Source organism: Microcaecilia unicolor, chromosome 5 (assembly GCF_901765095.1).
Source record: "Microcaecilia unicolor chromosome 5, aMicUni1.1, whole genome shotgun sequence".
Classification (NCBI taxonomy): Eukaryota; Metazoa; Chordata; class Amphibia; order Gymnophiona; family Siphonopidae; genus Microcaecilia; species Microcaecilia unicolor.
Genome location: NC_044035.1, coordinates 168,700,816 through 168,724,763, shown reverse-complemented (window position 1 = coordinate 168,724,763; position 23,948 = coordinate 168,700,816). Strand labels below are relative to the sequence as shown.

General features: G+C 43.0%; 1 protein-coding gene across 1 annotated transcript in view; it reads right to left on the bottom strand.

Moving 5' to 3' along the window:
* The window catches only part of TEPP (testis, prostate and placenta expressed), a 164,574-nt gene that overhangs the window by 65,431 nt on the left and 75,195 nt on the right, over nucleotides 1-23,948 (bottom strand). The window contains exon 5 of the mRNA XM_030204918.1: nucleotides 9,424-9,485. Within this exon, the coding sequence (XP_030060778.1) occupies nucleotides 9,424-9,485 (62 nt within the window). The remainder of the gene's footprint in view (nucleotides 1-9,423; nucleotides 9,486-23,948) is intronic.

Below are 23,948 nucleotides of genomic sequence, written 5' to 3'. Positions count from 1 at the left end.
TGCCTACTTTCCAGGTCATCATGTCTCCATGAATTGGCTGTGTGCGTGCATATATATAATGTGGCAGTAGCTCCGGGGATATTGTATGTCATTAACAAGCGATGCACAAATCTGCTTGCTATCATCACTTTTGTCTTACACGTATCTCGCCGCAACTTGGAAATGGATGGTGGATTTTTCTTGGCACAGTTGGACTTTTTTGGTGGGAGGCAACAAGTTGACAGGCAACAAGGCTGGCAGGCCAGGACACGAGCCAAGGCGACCCGTTCATCAAGACCCTACCCACATTCGCCCTCACCTCCACCCCCGCCCACACGTGTTCCGTCCATGGGTGGTGCTGGAAGACATGTCAGACAGGAAAATAATAGATGACTACCGCTTGTCCCGACCAGCTATATATGAGCTGTACGAGGAAATATGAGCTGATATTGACCCACCCACTGCAAGATCTCATGCTGTACTTGGGCTGGTGAAGCTGCTGATTGTTCTGCAGTTCCTTGCCACAGGGACATTCCAGCATGTGTTAGGGGGTAACAGCGGCATGGACCAGTCTACTGTTTCAAGACATCTAACACAGGTACTACTATGATTTTCGCACTACCCCCTCCCTGTCTTGCCTCCATGGTGTCTGCCCTCTTCCCCCTTTGTTACACCCCCTTCTCATATCTTTCTTACAGCGCTATCCACTTGTATTAATTTTTAGGACTGCTCACATTCCTGAGCCATGATCAGTTTAAAAAGTGCATTACCAAATACACCACATACACTATGACCCCCCACCCCCCTTTGCTCTATATTGCAGGTTCTGCGCGCCCTGAAAAGATGTGTTCGCAAGCACATTACATACTCTGTGGGGGAAGAGGAGTGGAGGAGGATCAAGCAGGACTTTTACAAGACTGCTGGCATGCCCAATGTCCTTGGGGGGCTATTGACTACACACATGTTGCTTTCACCCCGCCTATGGATCAAGACATACAGTACCGTAACTGCAAGATGGGATATTCACTGAATGTCCAAGTGGTGTGCGATGCAAACCTTCGGATTCTCGATGTGTCACATCTAGGGAGCTGCCATGACTCTTACATCTTGTCAAACAGTGCGCTGGGGAAGAAATTTGCCTAGGGAGAATTCGGACAAGGGTGGCTTCTTGGCAGGGGCGTAGCTAAGGGTGGGACTGGGTGGGCCCAGGCCCACCCATATTTGGCTCAGGCCCACCCAGTCTCATTGATCACCAATCAGCTGCCAGCAATCCTGCACAGCTACAGGCAGTAGTCCAATTGCATTAGTGAAGCACCTCCTACTGCCCTGCTTGTTCCTACTATTCAAGAGTCAAGCATCGGATGGGGGGGGGGGGGGGAGGAGGTTCGGCTCTGCTCCGCAGCGCACTATGGTGGTTTACTTCGCTCTGCTTCCGTTCCCTATGGCTGCCTGCTGCAGCTCCTCTAGCCTATCCTCACGTGGTCTGCCCTGCAGTGCATGCGTCGATCTGGCATGGCCAGATTTCATTTCGTCGTCTCTCCAGTGAGCCCCCAGGACCCAAGAGGTTGAATTGAGAGCGGGAGACAGCATGGCGTCAAAGGGTTGAGACCACGGACTCAGAGGTTGGTCTATGTTTTCCCTCCCTCGCACAGCCATAATCCTGGTGCACTCGGGGCAGGGCAAACGGGCCTGTGGGCTGCTGCATCCACGTTGTCGTTCTTTATTGTTGGTGCTGGTGGCATTTTTTTTAAATCTCGCTTGTGTTTTTCAGTAAGCCGGCTTGTTCAGCAGTATGCGGATGTACACAGAGGTATAATAACGGGATAACTTTTTGTGGGTAGAGTTGTGATTTATTGTGTCATTTGGAGAGGCTGCTTGTGGGGACATCCTAGCACGTGATGTATTCGTGTGGAGATATTTTCCTCCTGGTGAAGGGCCACTAAAGTAGACATTATGAGAATCAGATGCTCAACATTCAGAGTTTCTATCAATCTATTTACTTATTTTATGACATTTTTATGTGCCAAGACATGCACTAAAGGATATGAATTGAGTTGATACATGGGAGTATTTGAAGTCTTTTTATTTTTTTTCCTGTGTCTGGGTCAAGTGAAGGGGATGGTTTGTGGGAACTTGCTCCTTTTGTTTTGTGGGGTGTGGTGGTATATTATAAAGGTGCACTTAATATTGTTTATTGCTGCTATTTAAGAGAGAAATAGTGGGTGATGGGGCAGAGCTACCATCATACAGAAGTCAAGGATCAGTCTGGGTGTGTGCCAACATTTTCCAGTTCTGTAAAGTCTGTTTGGTTGTGAAAGGCATATATATATATATATATATATATATATTTTTTTTTTTTTTTTTTTGGGGGGGGGGGGGGTTAATCTTTGTCTCCAAGCTCTGTGTCTGTATATAGATGAGTCCCAGGAATAATGATGGCTAAGGGAAAGCAAAGCAGCAGTAAAACAGTTGGAGCTGAATGACTCTTATGTTTTCCAAATGATGATAGCTTGATGGGATGTCCTTGTTGTAAGACCAGAGTAAATAATTTCTTAGCTTCTTGCCTAAAATTAACCAAGGAGGAACAACTCTGCCTCACTGCATTTCCAGTTTTAGCACAGTATGTCATCACAAGGACAAAATATAAGAAAATCAATGGACTGCATTAGGGGCTTATAGCCCATGTAGTTATGTTTAAACAAATGAGATCTGCATGAAAGAAAATGTTTTTATTATTTTGACTTATGAAAACCACTTGTCCCTGAAACATGTTCAAAATGGAATAATCTATTTGTACAAAAGAGATGAAGTGAAGATATGATTCCATATGCCCCAATGAAAGGAGAGTTTCAATTTAATTTCAGTATATTCCTTTATTTAAAATTTTCTGTGTTCCATAAAGTATGTATCTGGTTTATGTTGATGCAGGACATCTGTTGGGCAGATAATTTTGTCATCAAGTGCACGCTAAGGCATTATTTAGACTATCCCATGAAACACAGCTCATACCTATATACATAGTGCCCACCCATATTAACTCTAGGCCCATCCAAAATGTCAGGTCTGGCTATGCCACTGCTTCTTGGTGAGTATTTTTGTGTTCTTGTTGAGTGTTTTTGTGTTTTCACAGATGTGGCAGTGGTGCTAGAGGGGATGCATATGACACCTGTTTTAAAAGTGGCACTACACAACTGTGAGAGGCCTCTGTTTGGCATACTGTTAGGCGCTGATAGCAATGTATTGTTGTGCTCTTGCAGGGGATGCCGGATATGGATCCAAATCCATATCCAAATCCATAGCTACTGACCCCGCTCACAGTGCCCTGCTCGGAGGCCGAGAAGCGCTACAACGAGGCACACATCTCAACTAGGTGTACTATTGAGCAGACCTTTGGGGTACTAAAGAGCCGGTTTTGCTGCTTGCACCTTTCCGGGGGATCCCTGCAATATTCCCCTGATAAGGTGGGGGACATAGTGACTGTGTGCTGCATACTGCATAACATTGCACTGAAGCATCGCCTAGAGATCGACCTAGTAGTGCCTCCAGAAGTGGATGTAACCCCCTTGGACAGAGGATCCGATGCAACCAGGGAAAATGCCGTGCGACAGCAGCTGATCTGGGAGTACTTTGGCAGACTTCCACAGCCTGTGTAGTCAGCTACCACTTGTGCATTACTGTATCATATATATGAGTTACCAAGGTAGAAGCCAAGAAGATATATATGCATAGATTTCTTTAAACCACAGCTAATATTTAATTCATTAGACAGACCATCTGTATGAATACTTGAAATGTTCATTTATTAATATTATACAAATAAAAACTTGTGACAAAACCCTTGTGTGCGGTGTACACAATATCACATATAATCATGATGAGTACAGATACGTTTTTTACTACAAATAAAGCACTGCATATAACCAATGTTTATAACAGTAAATTCAGTAAGAAAAACATGTGCTACTGTCACCTTTACCAAGGTTTGTCAAGGACAAAAAAACAGTACGATTACAATACACATCTCAATTGTATCGACACGATATGTAAAAAAAAGTGCATTAAGAAACAGACAGACTTTGCTGTTCAAGGTGTTCCACTTGCACCGTCACGCAGGACTGACAGATCTTGCTGTTTCACTGCGCCTTGAAAAAAGAAACAAAAAAGTTGTTGTGAATTCTGGGAAGCTTGCCAGGTGCCCTTGGCCTGGATTGGCCGCTGTCGTGGACAGGATGCTGGGCTCGATGGACCCTTGGTCTTTTCCCAGTATGGCATTACTTAGTGTATCTTGTTGGGGGTGGGGGCAGTGTCATAACTTACCGTATCTGAGGACACAAGGGTTAGATGTTTTGGTAGGACAACACGACAGGATAGCTGGTAATTGGGGCTGCAAGGAAACAAAAAAAACAACAACTTTTAAAAGTGTACATTATGGGTGTGTCTGGTGGTTGTGAAGATGTAGGCATGTGTAGGCAGAAAAATACTGTACTATTTACTTCTGACAGGGGGGCCTGGGATAGGGAAGTGGCCTGTAGTCCTGAACATGGGAAAATACAAGAGGGGCTGGGACACAAGGGAAGGATAGCGAGGAGGCCACAAGCCCTGCATCTGAATTAAAAAGGGTTTAAAAGTACATTTGCCAACAATACTTACTACTGAGAGAGGGGTTGCTACACAGGGGAGGGACAGGAGGGTGTCCTGTGGTCCTGACTGTGAAAAAAAAAGAAAAGAAAAGGTGCATTTACTAAAAGTGAGCATGAAAAAATTAACTATCGAGAGAGGGACTGGGACACAAAGGAGGGATAGTGACTGTGAGGAGGCCGCAAGCCCTGGCTGTGAGGATAGAAAAAACAAGAGTGCGTCTGCAAAATATGAACACAATAAGCGCGTGAGATACTTACTGGTAAGAGGAGGGCTGGGAGCCCAGGAAGGGACGGAGGAGTTGGCTTGTCATCCAGGCTGTAAGAAAAAAAAGCAAGGTTTCAGTGCATTTGGAGGGATAGTGAGGAGACCAAAAGCCCTGGCAGTGAGGATAGAAAAAACAAGTGTGCGTCTGCAAAATATGAACCCAATAAGCACGTGAGATACTTACTGGTAAGAGAAGGGCTGGGAGAACAGGAAGGGACAGGGGGGAGTTAGCTTGTCGTCCAGGCTGTAAGAAAAAAAAAACAAGGTTAAAAGTGCACAAATATGTGTGTGTTTGGTGGCTAGGAAACTATACGTTAGCCACGGGAGATACTTACAGACAGAAGTGCTGGGACACGAGTAGGGGAAAAAAGAACACACGAATTAGACGAACACATTATGTCAAAGGGGATAGAGAATATGTGACTGTGGGAGAGATGTATATGTGGAATAGATAAGGCGAATATACCATTTGCACTGTGGGAACTGACGGCGGGGTCATCCCGCGATATCTCACACCTTAGCTCCCTGATCTCCTGGCGGATATCCTGAAAGCACATCCTCATCTGCTGTTGCTGTTCCGCGAAATGCCTTTCAGCTTGCTGCTGTAGTTCATGGAAATTCCTTTTCAGTATCTCACACAGGTCGCTCAAATGGGTGTTGGTGTTCTCCAACCTACGCATCAATGCATTGCCCACCAAGTTCAGCTGCTCGCACTGTGCATCAGACATGAGGCGCACCTGCTCACATATAGCATCTGTCAAATGCTGAACACGCCCAGCCACTTCTTTAAGCAGTGTGTTGATACCCTCATTCCACTTGGCCTGCATCTCCCACAGCTGGCGCCAATCCTCCCATTCCTCTGAAGGAGGGGGTGGAGGAAGGACGGTCATTGTGTGACTCAACAGCAGAAGATATGGGGGTTACATTGAGGAGCTGAAGGGTCACGGTTTCTTCCGGCTCCCCATCCTCTCCTCCCTGTGTAGGCGTTAGTAACCATAGCCCTTAAAATAGAAAGGGTACAAATTACACACACACACACCAGTGTCCTATTTTAACTTCATGCAACATATATTGCCACCTCAGTACTCATGTGCTTCTTGTTCATCCTGGCTGCAGCATGGTGCTGCAGGCTCTGACACCCTTGTGGAAGTGCCCGCAACCGGATGCCCACCTACCAAAAAACAAACAGAAAAGGCCAGCCAATTAACAACTGGCTGCTGCGCCCACTACTACTGGTCCCTTCCAGCACCCCACAGCTCATCATATTACTCACCACCTTCTCTGTCCTCAGTTGTGGGACATGGGGTTCCACCTGGCAATCTGGTGTCATCTTCCAGATGTTCACCTACAAAGACAAACACAAACAAGTTTGATCCAAACCCACCCATCACCATAGTTCTTACCGTCACCCCATTGCCTGCAATATGACAAACCAAACTCACCATATCATCAATGGCCTCCTCCGATGTGTCAACACCACCACACAGGCTGACTACCTGCTCATGGCCAAGGGTGGGCACACAGCCTCCTCCAGGGGGGTCAGTTCCAAGGCACAGCGAGGCCCACCCCCTGTACCCTTTCCATGCTTCCACTTCTTTCGTGCCTTGGCTTTGACGAGACCCCTGAAATCTTGCCAACGATGCTTGCACTGCTCCACAGTGCACCTCTGCACACCAACAACACTCACATCCTCCGCAATCTTCCTCCAGATATTTTTTTGGCCAAGGGAGAGCCTGGACTTTTTAAAAAGCCGGCCTAACTCTTTGCATACATGATGCACCAAAACTTCAAGCTCGTCTGTGAATTTTGGTGCACGCTTCCGCTTACCATTGGCATCAGGGCCCCCACTTTGAACCACTGTTTCCTCCTCCTCCTCCCGTCGGGGCACATTATCCTCCATTGCTTCCAGAAAAAAAAAAGGAGGAGATGTTAACATTAGGAAAATGCAAGAAGAAGCACACATCTCTCTGCGTGAAATTTTCCACATACCTATGAAAATGTGAAAGCACCTAATAAAAAACAAAAAAGAAAACGGGAGGCAAGCAACGTAGCACACACCACACACCAGTAGCTGTTGCAGAGTGATTAAAAAATCACTCGCGCGCCTATAAGCCCGGCTTCCGAGTGGCGTGTATCTTACATGCCCCAGACGCATGTCTATGATGCGTTTTGTAGACATGCATACAACAGCCACAGCGATACCATGTGCTTAGCGAATGACTATTGTGCGCATATGTTTCCTACACCGTTAGCGGGGATTTCATCAGGTTAGCGATACTTTCATGCAGCCACCTTTGTAGTACCGTGCTGATCATTTGCATGCGTTTTTTTAAGAGCATCCATCATTTTTTTATTAATCAGTATCTTTAGAACGTGACCTTTACGTTTTTGGTTCTTCTATGTTTCTTTGATGCATCAAGGCCTGTGTTGTGGAAGATCAGGGGAAGATCATTCAGAACAGGGAAGCGGGAGAGGAAATAAGAGGCTTGGAAAAATGGATGGTCTCACATTTGGAAGAGCTCAAAAACAGTAGATGATTGTGTAGCCACTGAGAAATATGAGTGAGGCAAGTATTAAGAGGTGAGACAGAAGGAGCATTATGTTGGACGTGGTAGAAGATCTGAATGTCATCAGCATAGTAGTAAGGTGTACAGCCGTGTTCCTGAATGTTTGTAAGCAAAGGGGCGAGGAAAATGGTAAAGAGAATTGGGGACAGAATGGAACCTTAGGGGACTCCAGAAATAAATGGAAAGATGGGAGAGAGAATGCCCTTGTGAGTGAGCTGGAAAGTGCATTTGGAAAGATAGTGAGAGAACCAAGCCAGTATTGAACCAGATATACTAAGGCAGCAAAGCCTGCATCCTTCAAAAGCCTGACCTGAGCCCTTCCTCCTGGGTCAATCAATGTAGACTGTTGGGTGGGCCAGAGACACAATCATAGCTATGTGCTGCAGGGGCATGGACTGGGCAAATTTTGGGCGACTGGACTGGAACATGGGTGGGGAGAAGAGCAGAACAAGACAAGAGAGAGAGAGAGAGCAATTCTAGGTACAGAGTGTAGAGCAGGGGGAGGGTGGAAAAAGAGAGGCTTCAGAAGAGGGCGGTGGGACCTGTGGATTTGGCTGTGTGATGAAACTTGGGGCTGACATTTCAGTGGGAGAGTAGAACACAAAATTCCCCTCCCCCTTCCTCAGACTCACTGATGGAATGCCTGCATAAGAGTTATTCTGTTCAATATTTGTACCATTCTGCTCTCGGTGAGTTTGAATTATGTGCTGCCCAAAATCCTTCTCTTCTCACAAGACTGAGGGAGCACCATATTTATTTATTTATTTATTGTATTTGTATCCCACATTTTCCCACCTATTTGCAGGCTCAATGTGGCTTACAATACATCATGAATAGTGGAAATATATAAGAGAATATTCATTTAGTATTACATAAGGATCTTGGGTAGCATGATAGTGATGGAACTTGACAGTAGTTTAACAAGCAAATAATGTAAGACAATTCTGGGTATATGTGTGGGAGTTCACATTTGTTGATCTTTGTGGTATGCCTTGTTAAAGAGATGAGTCTTCAGTAGTTTGTGGAAGTTAGTTAGTTCATAGATCGTTTTCAAGCTGCGCGGCAGCTCGTTCCAGAATTGTGTACTCAAGTAGGAAAAGGTTGACGCATCCGTTAGTTTGTATTTTAGACCTTTAAAGTTGGGGAAGTGAAGATTGAGGAATGTGCGGGATGACTTTTTAGCATTCCTGGGTGGTACGTCTATCAGATCTGACATGTAGGCTGGAGCATCTCCATGAATGATTTTGTGAACTAGGGTACATATTTTGAACGTGATGTGTTCTTTAAGTGGGAGCCAGTGTAGCTTTTCTCGTAAGGGTTTCGCACTTTCATATTCATATGATTCAAACTTACTGTAAGTTATGTGTTGCTGGAAGAATATCTGTTCAAAAGGTGGCACCACAAAAGGCCTCCAGAGAAAGTATAGAGGGAGATTTAAAAAACTGGAGAGGGGTGGAGGAGAGCCAGATTGAAAGGGATGGGGATAGAGACATGATGATGGAGATTGACAAGGGTATCTGCTGCTTTGTCCAGGATGGTCTTGCATCTCAAACTGAACCTTCTTTTGACAAATTGGTCCCCACTTGAAAAACAGTGGAGATCCCCGATTTATACTGACAATACACCAGTGTCTGGGTAACTCTCAGAATAGGAAAATGAAGCTGCTGGAAATCTCTACCTGCTTATGCCTTGGTAAATTTGTGCTAATCCTGTTGTTTTAACTGCCTTCTCAAGGCGGTTAACTTTGTTTATTTTGATGATGGTGCTGTTTTTATCCTTTTTATTTATGCATGTGTTTTAATGAGATTGTGCAGGGTGTAGATTATGCAAAATATGTATTTTATCAAATAAACTACCAACTGCTCAATGACTTGTTGCATAAGATAAAATACAGTAGGATGGGCTCCAAATCCCCAGGTGGGTCAGAGAGCAAACATGGGAACTGCTTTTGTGAAACAATAGAGTTTCCTACCCTCCAGGTCTGCGTGACATCAGGTTTCAGGAAGCGCACAGCATATCCACTGTATCCAAGAACTGTAGCAAGATAACAAAAACATAGCAGTTCAGTATGTGCTCAGATGCTACAGGGAATAGTGACCACAGCTAGGCATTTCTACTTCTCTAAACGCATATCATCCTGCAAGGAATAAATAACATCACCAGTTGTTTCTCTCTGTTCCTCACTATATCCTAAATATATCCCTGGCTATTTTTTTTCCATATTATTTTTGGCCCAGCAGTTTTTCCCTGTTCCTTTGCTGAACTGGACCTGATCTCTATTGGACTATGGTGCAGTGAGCCCTCAATTATGACTACTACTTTTTGATCCCCTTCTCATTTGGCTGGTATAGTTAAGACATGCCACTACAGCAACAATCCTTGGCTGGAAGTTATGCTCCAGGACCCCTCTGGAATTCTACAATTGTGTCCAACCACTAGGTGTCACCACTGAGTGACGGCTGGGAATGCCATCTGCACTAGAGAGCTGCACGAGAACGGGGATTGCGGGATTCCCGCGGATACCACAGGAATCCCACAGGGATCCTCTCCAGGGCCACGGGGATCCCGTGGGGATGGACCAAGATCCACGGGGATCCCATGGGATGGACCCAGGTCCTGTGGGGTTCCCATGGAAATAAAACTGACCTTTGCTTTCCCTCCCCATACCTTACATCATCCTGGTGGTCTAGTTGTTTGCTTTGGGGCAGCCACGCTTTCCTGCCCGCTGCCGCTGATCCTTTCGCCGCCGCTACTTGTTTAAAATGGTTGCTGAGACTTGCGGCTGCCACTTAACTCTCAGCAGCCATTTTAAACAAGCAGCAGCAGCAAGAGGATCAGTGGCAGCGGGCAGGAAAGTGTGGGGACCTTTCCTGCCCCGAAGCAAGCCACTAGACACCATGATGATGTAAGGTTTGTGTGGTGAGGACATCCAGGGCTGAAGGAGAGGTAGATGGATGGTGTGTGTTTGGGTGGGAGGGAGGGAGTTGCTGCATCCATGTTCTTTATTGTTGGTAGCATTTTTATTTAAACTCACTTATATTTTCAAACATACCGACTTGTGTAGCATATAGATGTACACAGAGTACATAAGTATTGCCACACTGGGACAGACCAAAGGTCAATCAAGCCCAGCATCCTGTTTCCAACAGTGGCCAATCCAGGTCACAAATACATGGCAAGATCTCAAAAACGTTCAATACATTTTATGCTGCTTATCCCAGAAAGTGGATTTTCCCCAAGTCATTTTAATAATGGTCTATGGACTTTTCCTTTAGGAAGCCATCCAAACCTTTTTTAAACCCTGCTAAGCTAACCACCTTTACCACATTCTCTGGCAATGAATTCCAGAGTTTAACTGTAGTTAAGTGAAGTGAACAAAATTTTTCTCTGATTCATTTTAAATTTACTACTTTGTAGCTTCATCGCATGACCCCTAGTTCTAGTATTTTTGGAAAGAGTAAACAAACGATTCACATCTACTCGATCCACTCAACTCATTATTTTATAGACCTCTATCATATCTCCCCTCAGCCATCTTTTCTCCAAGCTGAAGAGCCCTAGCCGCTTCAGCCTTTCCTCCTAGTGAAGTTGTCCCATCCCCTTTATCATTTTCATCACCCTTCTCCGTACCTTTTCTAATTCCACTATATCTTTTTTGAGATGCGGTGACCAGAATTCAACACAATATTCGAGGTGCGGTCGCACCGTGGACTGATATAAAGGCATTATAATGTCCTCATTTTTGTTTTCCATTTCTTTCCTAATAATACCTAACATTCTGTTTGCGTTCTTAGCTGCCGTAGCATGCTAAGCACAGGGTTTCAACGTATCATTAACGACGATGCCTAGATCCCTCTCTTGGTCCGTGACTCCTAACGTGGAACCTTGCATTACTTAGCTATAATTCGGGTTCCTCTTTCCCACATGCATCATTTTGCACTTGCTCCAATTAAACATCATCTGCCATTGAGACGCCCAGTCTCTAGTCTTGTAAGGTCCTCTTGTAATTTTTCACAGTCCTTTTGCAATCTAACAAATTTGAATAACTTTGTGTCATCAGCAAATTTAATTACCTCACTAGTTACTCCCATCTGTAGATCATTTATAAATATGTTAGAAAGCAGCGGTCCTAGCATAGACCCCTAGGGAACCCCAGTATCTACCCTTCTCCATTGAGAACACTGACCATTTAACCCTACTCTCTGTTTTCCATCTTTTAACCAGTTTTTAATCCACAATAGGACACTACCTCCTATCCCATGACTCTCCAATTTCTTCTGGAGTCTTTCATGAGGTACTTTGTCAAACGCCTTTTGAAAATCCAGATACACAATATCAACTGGCTCACCTTTATCCACATGTTTGTTCACCTCGTCAAAGAAATGTAATAGATTGGTGAGGCAAGATTTCCCTTCACTAAATCCATGTTGGCTTTGTTACATTAATCCATGCTTTTGAATATGCTCTGTAATTTTGTTCTTTATAATAGTCTCTACCATTTTGCCTGGCACCAACGTCAGGCTCACCGGTCTATAATTTCCCAGATCTCCTCTCGAAACTTTTTTAAATATCGGCCTTACATTGGCCACCCTCCATTCTTCCTGTACCATGCTTGATTTTAAAGATAAATTACATAGTACTGACAATAGTTCCACAAGTTCATTTTTCAATTCTATCAGTACTCTGGGATGTATACCATCCAGTTGAGGAGATTTGCTACTCTTCAATTTGTCAAATTGCCCCATTACATCCTCTAGGTTTATAGAGATTTCATTCAGTTTCTCCGACTAATCAGCTTTGAATACCATTTCTAACATCGTATCTTCCTTGGCGAAGACCGAATCAAAGAATTAATTTAATCTCTCCGCTATGGCTTTGTCTTCCCTTACCCCTCGATGGAAAACAAAAAAAGCAGATCGTGTAGAAATGAAATGCAATTTATTTAAACAATACAACAATATTTATATGAGTACAAACAGCCCGACACAGGCCGTGTTTCGCCCAACTGGGCTGCTTCAGGGGCTATAAAAGATATTTAAAAAATAAAATTGGTGAGTAATCTGCTGTAATATTACATATCTAGGTAACATACATAAAAATTATATACACATACATGTATATGCACATACAACAAATATATCATGTATATACATACATAAATTTAAAATAATATGTATCTCCTAAAACATGCCCTATATATAACACTTATCGCTTGGGCAATACATATATAGAGAACATCATCTAAAATTATATTAAATATTGATAAAACAGAAATCAAAAGAAAAGGAACAGCTATATCCTATGTATACATGAGAATGAATTAACATAGGCTAAGACACCCACCTATACAGAAAATCCTTTGTTGCCAAATATAAGGCAAAATGTAGAAATCCTGTTAATTTAAAAAGATTTGTGTGAGTAAATATCAATGTTATATGCTAAAATAGAAAACTTGACTTGTTTTAAAAAAATGTGTTTAAAAAAAATGTATTGGACTCACATGCATCAAGGGTTGATTTGGAAGAAACCCATGCATCAAGGGTTGGTTTTGAAAAAAACAGCTGAGTCAGAGATTTCAAAACGTGATCCACTGATCTAGAAAGAGTTGGAGACAATAATGTATATGTCTCTATGTATAATTTATAACGTAATTCTGTGCACAGTTTATAAAAAGATCAATAGTGACAACTTGTATATTTGAATCCATTTCGAATACGCTGTTAAAAAAGCCTTGAAACAAAAATTCTACTTACATGGAGCCAGTGCTTCGGTCACATATCTCTGGGTTTGCTGAAAAAAGCTCACAGCAAACAGAGGAAGCTTAAGACAGGAAACGGGGTCAGAGGTCAGTCTCAAGGACACAATTGTCCCACAAAATTTGTATTTAGGATCGATAATATATAATGTGACAATCGAAGAAAAAATGGACCATGTAAAGTGGACAATATTCAACAACGGGATATATAAAAAACATATATATATAAAAATGTATCTTTTATAGCTGATGGTGTCATGGAAACTAAAAAGGTCAGAGGTCAAAGAGCGTCCTTGGTTCAAACAGAACATCTAAATAAATAATTAAATAAATAAATAGCGACGTGCCATTATTAGCACTTGCCCCCTTTATTTAAAAAAACAAAAAGACAAAAAAAATTCACAGCGGTGTGCCACTAATATGATTTTCCCTTTTATTTGAAAAATGAAAGATATTCATAAGAGTCTGTAGAATCAAATAAATACTGGATAAAAAGTGAATAAATTTTGAAAAAAGTCAGAATAACACAGCAAATACACTAAGCAATAAAAATTGATGTATGGTGGATGTCTTCAATGCCTATCTTATATATAATATAATATTGATTCTTAAAAGGCAGCGATCATAAGAAGGTTATAGAAAAACAGACAAATCTGTGTCAGCATTTAAGTGGATGGAGGGTATTTAAATTATAAATAAATTCTTGCTCTTTCCGTAACAAAAATGTATCTGCTGAACCACCTCTCCACTTGTTCTTATATACATAAATAGCACAAAATTTATACTCTTCAAATTTATGGCCAAGGGCCAGTGAATGTGCTACTAGTGGTTTTTCTAACGATTTATTCTTTAGAGCGCTCCTATGTTCTATGATTCTAGTGTTAAGTTTTCTTTTGGTTTTGCCTATATAGGCTAATTCACAGGGACATATGGCGATGTATATCACTTTACTTGTTTGGCAATTAGAAAAATGGTGTAAATTAATTTCTTTATTAGCTGATTGTACATACAGATTTTTAGTTTTAATATTTACATTACATACAGAGCATTTGCCACACCGAAAATTTCCTTTAGGGAGATTACTTGATAATGCATCTGTACTTGGTAGTGTAGATGGAACGAGAAGATCTCTCAGATTCTTCTCTCGTTTATAAGCAACAATAAGTTTTTTTTGGTCAAATATTTCTAAACTTTCCAATAGGTGCCAGTGCTTTTTAATTATACTGACAATGGAATAGGACATGTTGGTAAAAGGTAATGTACATACAATCTTATCTTTATTTGCTTTAGGACTTGGTCTAAGTAATGCTTCTCTTGTGAATTTCGAGGCTTTCTGAAAGCCTTCTCTTATGCAATTCTGTGGATAACCCTTTTCTATAAACCGTTTAGACATATCTTTAGATCTTTGTACATATGTTCCTGAGTCTGAGCATAATCGTCTCAGTCTCAGAAACTGGCTATAAGGTAGATTGGTTTTCAAACTCTTACTGTGACAACTTGTATAATGTAAATATTTATTAACATCTGTTGGTTTGCGGTAGACATCTGTAGTAAATTTATTCTGTTTGATATGTATGTTGATGTCCAGGAAAGGGATGGTTCTATTACTGTAATTCATTTGAAATTTAAGATTAATATCTAGAGTGTTTAACCAATTATGGGAATCTTTCAAATCACTTTCTGTTCCCTTCCAAATCATTAGGATGTCATCTATATATCTTTTCCACAGAAATACATTAGCCATATATTTATTCCCTGGTAAAAATTTCTTCTCAAACCCTGCTACATATAGGTTGGCAATAGATGGTGCGAATGTTGCACCCATGGCTGTTCCCTTAATCTGATGGTAAAATTTTCCTTTGAATGAAAAGAAATTCTTGGTAAGTGCTATCGTGGCCAATTCAATGATGAATTGTACTGGAAACCTAGATAATACATTATGTTCAAGTAGTTGTTCTTTGATAATTTCAATAGATTCTTCCTGTGGAATGTTGGTATAGAGACTCTCTACATCGAGAGTCACTAAAAGCATGTCTTCACTTGGTAGAATTGTTTCAAGTGTATTGATCATATCTGCTGAGTCTCGTATGTATGATGGGATCTTATGTACCAAAGGACGTAGAAATTTGTCAGTAAAAATGGACAAAGGTTCTAAAAGTGAGCCACAAGCAGACACAATAGGTCTGCCCGGAGGTTTGGACAGGGACTTGTGTATTTTTGGTAGAATGTATATTGTCGGTATCACAGGTTCTTTTACTGTTAGGAATTTAGCTTCCTTTTCTGTTAGATATTGTGCTGCTCTGCCTATTTCAACTAATGTGGAAATTTCTTTCTGAATACTTTCTGTAGGATTTCTTGTTAAGACTTTATAGAAGGTGGTGTCATTTAGTTGTCTATGTACCTCGCAAATATAGTCTTCCCTATTCATAATGACTATGGCCCCACCTTTATCCGCTGGTTTAATAACAATATTTTGATCTTTTTGTAGATTTTTGATTGCGGCATTTTCTTCTCTGGTCAGATTATAAAATGCTCTTTTCTTACCTTTTTTTTCTAATGCTGCTATTTCTTTGAGTACCACGGTTTCATAGGTTTCAATCAGATGATGGGTATTGCCAGGTGGGAGCCATTTACTGTTGGTTTTAACAATTGAGTGGTCATTATATTCTGATGTTCTTTTAGAAAAAAATTCCATTATTTTCAATTTACATATGAATTAAAAAAATTCCACTCTAGTCTTAAATGCGTCATATTTTGGTGTAGGTATGAATGACAAACCTTTACTGAGAACCTTCTTCTCAGTATCAGTCAATTCTCTATTTGAGATATTATATACCGTATTTAATACCTGGTTATGTTTTCCTGTCCTTGTCTATTCTGAAAAAAGCCACCCCTTCCTCTGCCTCGATATGATGTATATCCTCTAGGGTATTCAGAGGTGGAATTATCTGTTGTTGATTTCTTCTTCCAGAATTGACCTAGATGTTGCATTTGTTTATCTATATTAGTTCTTGGTGGTGTAGTATATAGTGAGGCTGACGGATCAAATACTTCATCTTGGTCACTTCTGGGACGTTTCCTCTCTCTAACAGTGGGAGGGCTCCTAGGGATGTTATTCCTTATGGTTTTATTGTATAATGTGTTGTGATTAGTGATTTTATAGGAATTATTTGATCGTCTATTTGAGTACCTACGCGTACTTCTATTCCTCTGTTTTTTAAATCTATGCCATGGGTAAATATTGTGATTTTTATAGTCTTCATCATCCCTACGGAATTTTTCAAATTTGATCAACCTTAAATCCCGTTCAAATTGATCAGTACTTTTTTTAAGGTCTTCAAAGAGGAGCTCGAAACATGTGTCATTCTCTTTAAGGAATGTAAGTTCTTTATCTAACTCCTCTTTTACTTTCTGCTCTTTTTCTTTACATGTTTTGATCAACAAAATCATAAGATCTAGGGAGCATTTATTCAAAATAGCTTCCCATTGTAACATAAAGGATTGATCGTCATTGAACATGGTGGATCCTTTGTTCATACGTAGTCCTCTAGGGATGCGCTTATATCTGCAATATTCTAATAATGATGACCCATGGAGTTCGGTTCTCTTCCATCTCTTGCTAAGCTTCACTGCTTCTTCCCAATGTTTGAGATAGTCCTCCAAAACATCAGGTTCTTTAAAGAAGGGGTCTGGTGGTAACATACTTTTGAGACAGTCCTCATTGAAGCTTAAAATGTCCTTCCATGGTGAAAAAGACATGCTGCCTGTAAGAACAGGCTCAATAATGCCCAAAAGGGAGGGTCCAAGAAAGCACGAAGGCAGACGGTCTGCAAACTCCAAGATGGAAAACAAAAAAAGCAGATCATGTAGAAATGAAATGCAATTTATTTAAACAATACAACAATATTTATATGAGTACAAACAGCCCGACACAGGCCGTGTTTCGCCCAACTGGGCTGCTTCAGGGGCTATAAAAGATATTTAAAAAATAAAATTGGTGAGTAATCTGCTGTAATATTACATATCTAGGTAACATACATAAAAATTATATACACATACATGTATATGCACATACAACAAATATATCATGTATATACATACATAAATTTAAAATAATATGTATCTCATAAAACATGCCCTAATGGTCCAACCAATTCTTTTGCCGGCTTCTTGCTTTTAATATACCTAAAATAATTTTTACTATCCAGCTTATTTTCGAAAGAGAAAGACGCCCATATTTCGACCCAAATCGGGAGATGGGCGTCTTTCTCCCTTGGGCGAACAAATCGGTATAATCGAAAGCCGATTTTGGTCATCAACTGCACTCCATCGCAGGAACGAACAAAGTTGATGGGGGCATGTCGGAGGCGTGGTGAAGGCGGGACTGGGGCGTGGTTATCGGCCAAGGAGAGATGGGCATCTTTAGCTGATAATCGAAACAAGAAGGGCGTTTTTAACGAGAATTTGGTCCGCTTTATTTGGACCCTTTTTTTCAGGTCCAAGTCCCAAAAAAGTGCCCCAACTGACCAGATGACCACTGGAGGGAATCGGGGATCACCTCCCCTGATTCCCCCAGTGGTCACTAACCCCCTCCCACCAAAAAAACCCCACTTTACAAACTTTTTTTCCCAGCCTGTATGCCAGCCTCAAATGCCGTACCCACCTCCAAGCAGCAGAATGTGTTCTATCCTCTGACAGCCTTTCCCTGGTTCTGATGCGGGTCTTGGGTGAGTGTGATACCTTTTCTGTTAAGGGCACTGCAGAGTCACATCAGCAATGCATTGTGGTGGGTGTAGGGTATTGGGCTCTGTGATTCCACTAGCTTGTGTTACATGCTCACGATGTTGGTAGCTGGTAGGCTCTACTCCCATGGTGCTTTTCCCTCTGCTTACTGGGTCAGAGTGTGCCCTGTTTTGTTTCCGGTAGTCCATGAGGTAACGGCCATTTTTGTAAGACAGTTTTAGATCCCTTTCATGTGTTAGCCACTTTACAGAACTTAGTTCTTACTTCGAATGTTGCTGAAAGAGGGCATTGTACACCATTCTGCCAGCTCTGACCTACTGCTCATCTCAGTACCAGGGAGACTCTTTGCCAGTGGGACACAACCTCTGATCTGCAGTTAACTGTGGGTAAACGTGCTTATTCCAATAAAGGATGTTTTCGGAGACATTAGTCTTCAGGTGTCAACTGGTGTGCCAAGATTATACAGCAGCAACAAGTCCTAGAGGCCTGCGTGTATGCAGGTCCCTGGAGCACTTTTAGTGGGTACCGCAGTGCACTTCAGGCAGGCGGACCCAGGCCCATCCCCCCTACCTGTAACACTTGTGCTGGTAAATGGGAGGCCTCCAAAACCCACTGTACCCACATGTAGGTGCCCCCTTCAACCCTAAGAGCTATGGTAGTGTTGTACATTTGTGGGTAGTGGATTTTGGGGGAGGAGGTTGGGGGCTCAGCACCCGTGGTAAGGGAGCTATGCATGTGGGAGCGTTGTCTGAAATCCATCGCACTGACCTCTAGGGTGTCCAGTTGGTGTCCTGGCATGTCAGGGGGGCGAGTGTACTACGAATCCTGGCCCCTCCCACGACCAAATGGCTTGGACTGCGACGTTTCTGAGCTGGGCATTTTTAGTTTCCATTATCGCTAAAAAAAACAAACGCCCAGCTCGGAAACGACTAAATCCATGGCATTTTGGTCCGTACAAACCGTATTTTCAAAGTGGAAGATGGACGCCCATTTTTTTTGAAAATACGGTCTGTTCCACCCCTTCACGTACCCGTTCTCGGACATAGACACCCATGGAGATGGGCATTCGCGTTCGATTATGCCCCTCCACGTGTGTTTGCCTCCAATGCAATCTGTTTTTCAAAGTCCCTCTTTGCCTTCCTTATCAGCACTTTGCATTTGACTTGACATTCCTTATGTTGTTTCTTATTATTTTCAGTCGGTTCCTTCTTCCATTTTCTGAAGGATTTTCTTTTAGCTCTAATAGCTTCCTTCACCTCACTTTTTAACCATGCCGGCTGTCGTTTGGTCTTCCTCCCTCCTTTTTTTTTTTTTTTTAATATCATCTTTATTGATGACCATATCAACATAATTACAAACCACAAAACAGTATTGTCCAACAAATTATATACAAACATATCATAGTGCCAGAGTACAAATATCATCGTGAGTTTTCTCTTTTCTCCCCCCTCCCCCCATCCTTTGTCACCATAAAGCCTGATAATTTGTCTAGAAGGAACAGTAACAGCATACATTCATAGTTCCACAACTTCCCTTTGGACATTCACAATTCCCTCTACACACCATCTCACCCAATTCCCCCCTCCCCCCTCCTCAATACCCTCCCTTACCCTTTACTCCCCCCTCCCTCTCTACGGGTTTAACCATTCAAAATCCTACTGCGGGCTGTTGGGGTCAACGTGTCTCAAAATGGAGACCAACACTGGAACAGGCAGTCTCCCTTCTGGGAAGCCAGATCTTCCACCTCCCTGCACTCCATGGCGCTCAGGGAGATCATTAAAGATCGCCACCACTGTAGAGTGGGCGGGTCTGATGATGTCCAGACCAATAAAATTGTCTTCTTTCCCATGACAGCTGCTCTGCAGATGAATGCTAACATTCCTTTCATGCGACCACCCCTCACTTGATACGTGTCAAACAAAAGGCCTGGGGCAGGACGCCAATCTGTCCCCCAAATGGTTGATACAAATGTACAAAGCCGGGTCCAGAAGGCACGGACTACAGGACATAGCCAAAACATGTGGCCCAAGTGTGCCCCCAGCCCTGCGCACTTCGGGAAGTCATCCTGGGGTCTTAAGGTAGCTCTAAATGCTCTATGTGGCGAGATGTATAGTCGCATGGTGAATTTGTAATGTAGTTCATGCAAGGTCACATCTCTAAAGGTTCTATATCCCATGAGTAAACTGGTCTGTACCATCTTATCAGTGATACGATATCCCAGCTCTCCAGACCAAGCCTGGGCTGGTATCTCATAATTTGTCCCAGGACATGTGTCTCTGAGCTGGGTGTGAAAGTGTTTTAAGGGAACCAAAAGCCGTGCCTCCAAGTCAAATAGGTCTGTGAGTTGTCTCCATCTCCGCAATGTCAACGAGGCCCGTGGGAGGGAGGCAACATAATGACTCAACTGCAGTTATGACAAAAAGGCCCGGGGAGGAAGCCCATCTTTTTCACACAGGTCTCTAAATGTTTTAAAAGCATCCTCCTTAGTCAGCACTTGAAAGAGAAATATGACTCCTCCCTCCCTCCCTCCCTCCCTCCCTCCCTCCCTCCCTCCATCCTCGGTATATTGCTGAGTCTGTACCTGCCATAAAGTCTGCATTGCCTCCAATTGGCAATAGTGGAGACGAATGGCGCTCAAAGCCTCTAAATTTACAGAGCCAACGCCATGCTCGCCGTAAGGGCAGAAATATGGGGGCATAACCCTTCGTGGTAGGTGCTCACCCTGCTGGAGAATGTAACCAGTAGCTAAAATGAAAGGTACTCACTACCTTGGTCTCTGCAGGGGGAAAGGAGAAGAAAGATGTACCCCTAAACCAATCACTAATATGTCTCATGCAGCCTGCCACTGAGAATCTCTGTATGCTATGCACGCCTAACCCGCCCTTGTTCACTGTGAGATACGTCTGTGCGAACGGGACCCGGGACTTCTTACCCTGCCAAACAAATTTCACCAGTAGTCTATGTAATTTCCTTTCATCTTTTCTCAAGATAAACAGTGATAGTACTTGAATCACGTATAACCACCTGGGGACCAGGATCATATTATACAGAGCAACTCAGTCCCACAATGACAGCGGAAGGCGTTGCCACATTTCTAGAGAGCGGCCTGTCTCTGTCCACGGGGGGGGGGGGGGGGGGGGGGGGCAAGGTTGATCCTATAAAGCTGGCTCAGCGAGGCCGGTATTCGGATCCCAAGGTATTGGAGGTGGTCTGTAGCCCACCTTAGTGGGAATTGCCCTACCCATTTCTCCCTCACCGAGAGAGGAATCGGCAATGCCTCTGATTTTTGTGGGTTCAGTTGGAGGCCTGAATAGTATTCAAACTCCTCTATATGTTCCAAGGCGGCTTCGAGAGATCTTTGGGGCTGTGTTAAGACTAACAGGATATCGTCTGCGTAGGCTAGTACAGTGATGGGTTGCTGTGGTAATTGCACTCCTGTGACCTCTGGGTCCTTTATTATGTTGCGCAGCAGGGGTTCTAGATATACAAGAAACAGAAGCGGGGACAGTGGACAGCCCTGCCTAGTGCCTCATCTCACCGGGAAACTGGGGGTGCACGTCCCATTCACCAGAACTTGGGCCCTGGGATCAGTGTATAGTGCCTCCACTGCTTGCAGGTACCACCCAGACAGACCTATGTAGCGGAGCACTGCAAAAAGGTAATCTTAGTTTACCTGGTCAAATGTCTTTGTGGCATCCAAGCCTGCCAACACCAAAGGCTGACCTGTCGACTCAACGTGTGCAACAGCCAGTAAGGCTCTACGTATGTTCAGGCCCGGGTGTCTCCCCTTCACGAATCCGACCTGGTGGTTGCCCACCAAGGCCGGAAGGTAATGGGCAAGCCTGTCTGCCAATGTTTTGGCCAGAATCTTTACATCGACGTTTAGGAGTGAGATCGGCCGATAGGACCCTGGGAAGTCTGGAGGCTTACCTGGCTTGGGTATCAGAACTATTAAAGCTTCATTTGCTCCCCTAGGCAGTTTCCCCTCCGCTGCGGCCTCCTCAAGATGTAAAGTCAGGGGGGCGCTCAATTGAGTCGTTCACATTTTATAATATTCTGTGGAAAATCCGTCCAGGCCCGGGGCCTTGCCCAAAGGTAGTGCTTTGATCGTTTGTTGTATCTCCCGGGCCTGGAGTGGGGCACATAGTTGGTCTCTAGCCGCCTGCGACAATGTTGGGAGGCCTGCATCTCTCAAATAGTCTTCCAGGGGCGGCCCATCTCGCCGGGGCTCTTGCTGGTAAATCTGGGAGAAATAATAATAGAAAATTTTGTTTATGCCCCTAGGATGGGACTTATGGGACCCGTCCAGTGCTAACATCGTGGGGATGAACGTCCTATCTGACCAGGCCTTGGCCACCCATGCGAGCAGTTTCCCTGGCCGGTTACCAAATTTATAATACTGATACCGGTGGTAGAAGGCCTGCCTCTTTGTACGCTCATGCAGCAGAGAGTTCAAAGCTACCTTGGCCGCAATAACATTGTCATAATTTGTCTGAGAGGGGCGATGAACATGGGCGCGCTTCGCCTGCTGGTATTTATGTTCCAATACGAGTATCCCGCGAGAGATCTTCTTGTTGCGTGTGCTCAGATAGCTAATAATCTCGCCCCTCATGACCGCCTGTGAGGTTTCCCAGAACAATGTTGGATCATCTTTATGGGCCTCATTTGCAGTCTACAATAAGTCCCATTTTTGAATCATAAACTCTTGAAAATCCTTGTCCCCTAAAAGATAGGCCGGGAATCTCCAAGATCTAAACCCTCCCACTTTGTGGCCCAACGTCATATCCGCCCATACTGGCGTGCGATCTGAAATAGCCATGGGGCTCATATCTGTCTGAGTCACCTGAGAGAATAGTGATGTGGAGACGAGGATATAGTCTATTCGTGACTAAGTCTTGTGGGCCTTCGATAGGTGTGTGTAGTCTCGCCTTTTCCTCCGTCCTTTTTTAATATACGGAATATATTTGGCCTGGGCTTCCAGGATGGTATTTTTGAACAGCATCCACACCTGATATAAATCTTTGACACTCGCATCTGCTCCTCTAAGTTTTTTTTTAACTGTTCTTCTCATTTTAAGAAGCATAATAATGGAATACCTTTTCATAGGTAGAGTAGTAATTTGTTTATAAATTGCAATCAGTGTGTCATTTGGAGGAGCTGTTTAAAGGGACGCCCTAACACTGTTACATTGTGCAGAGATTTTTTTCTCCTGGTAATGGGCCACTAAAACAGATATCATATTATGAGAATCAGGTGCTCAACATTCAGACTTTCTACCTATCTATTTATTACTTTTATATCCCATATTAAACATGAATTAGGTTGAAACCTGGAGTCATTTAAAATCTTTTTTTATTTCCTGTGCCTACTTTAAAAGAAGAAGCTAATGTGTGGGAATTTCCTCCATTTGTTTTGTGGATTGCAGTGGTATGTTATAAAAATGCATTTGCCTTTTTTATTACTGCTATTTCACAGAGAGGTATTGAATAATGAGGGAAGGGTTTCCTTTATGCAGAAGTTCTGTTCAGTATCAGTCTAAATGTGCCAACATTGTCCAGTTTAGCACAGTATTAGCCACCAAGTTTATACAAAGTTAATTATGTTCAGTGGAAAATAAATCTGTTGCCTCAGGCTGCTTGCCATGTGAATATTCTATCACTGTTTTATTATTGCTACCAACTATTACATATTAAGGGCATTTGCTTTAAACTTTGCTTTAATTCGTTTATCCAGTCCTTACATGCACATGGTTTTGCTTTTTAAACCCAAAGGTGAATCCTAAGGGCAGCTGAACAATTAGGTATAAACTGTGTTGTTTCGGATTTTACTTGTTTTGGACTGCTTTGGGTCATCTGCTGTCTTAGCAGAGTACAGAAGAAAATGATTTATGTTACTTTTACTAGAATTTTTACTGCTTGTAGAATTGCTTGTAGAATCTGGGTTTCTTGGGGGGGGGGGGGGGGATCAAGATGACTGTGGCACGGCAAGACTGGGTGGGC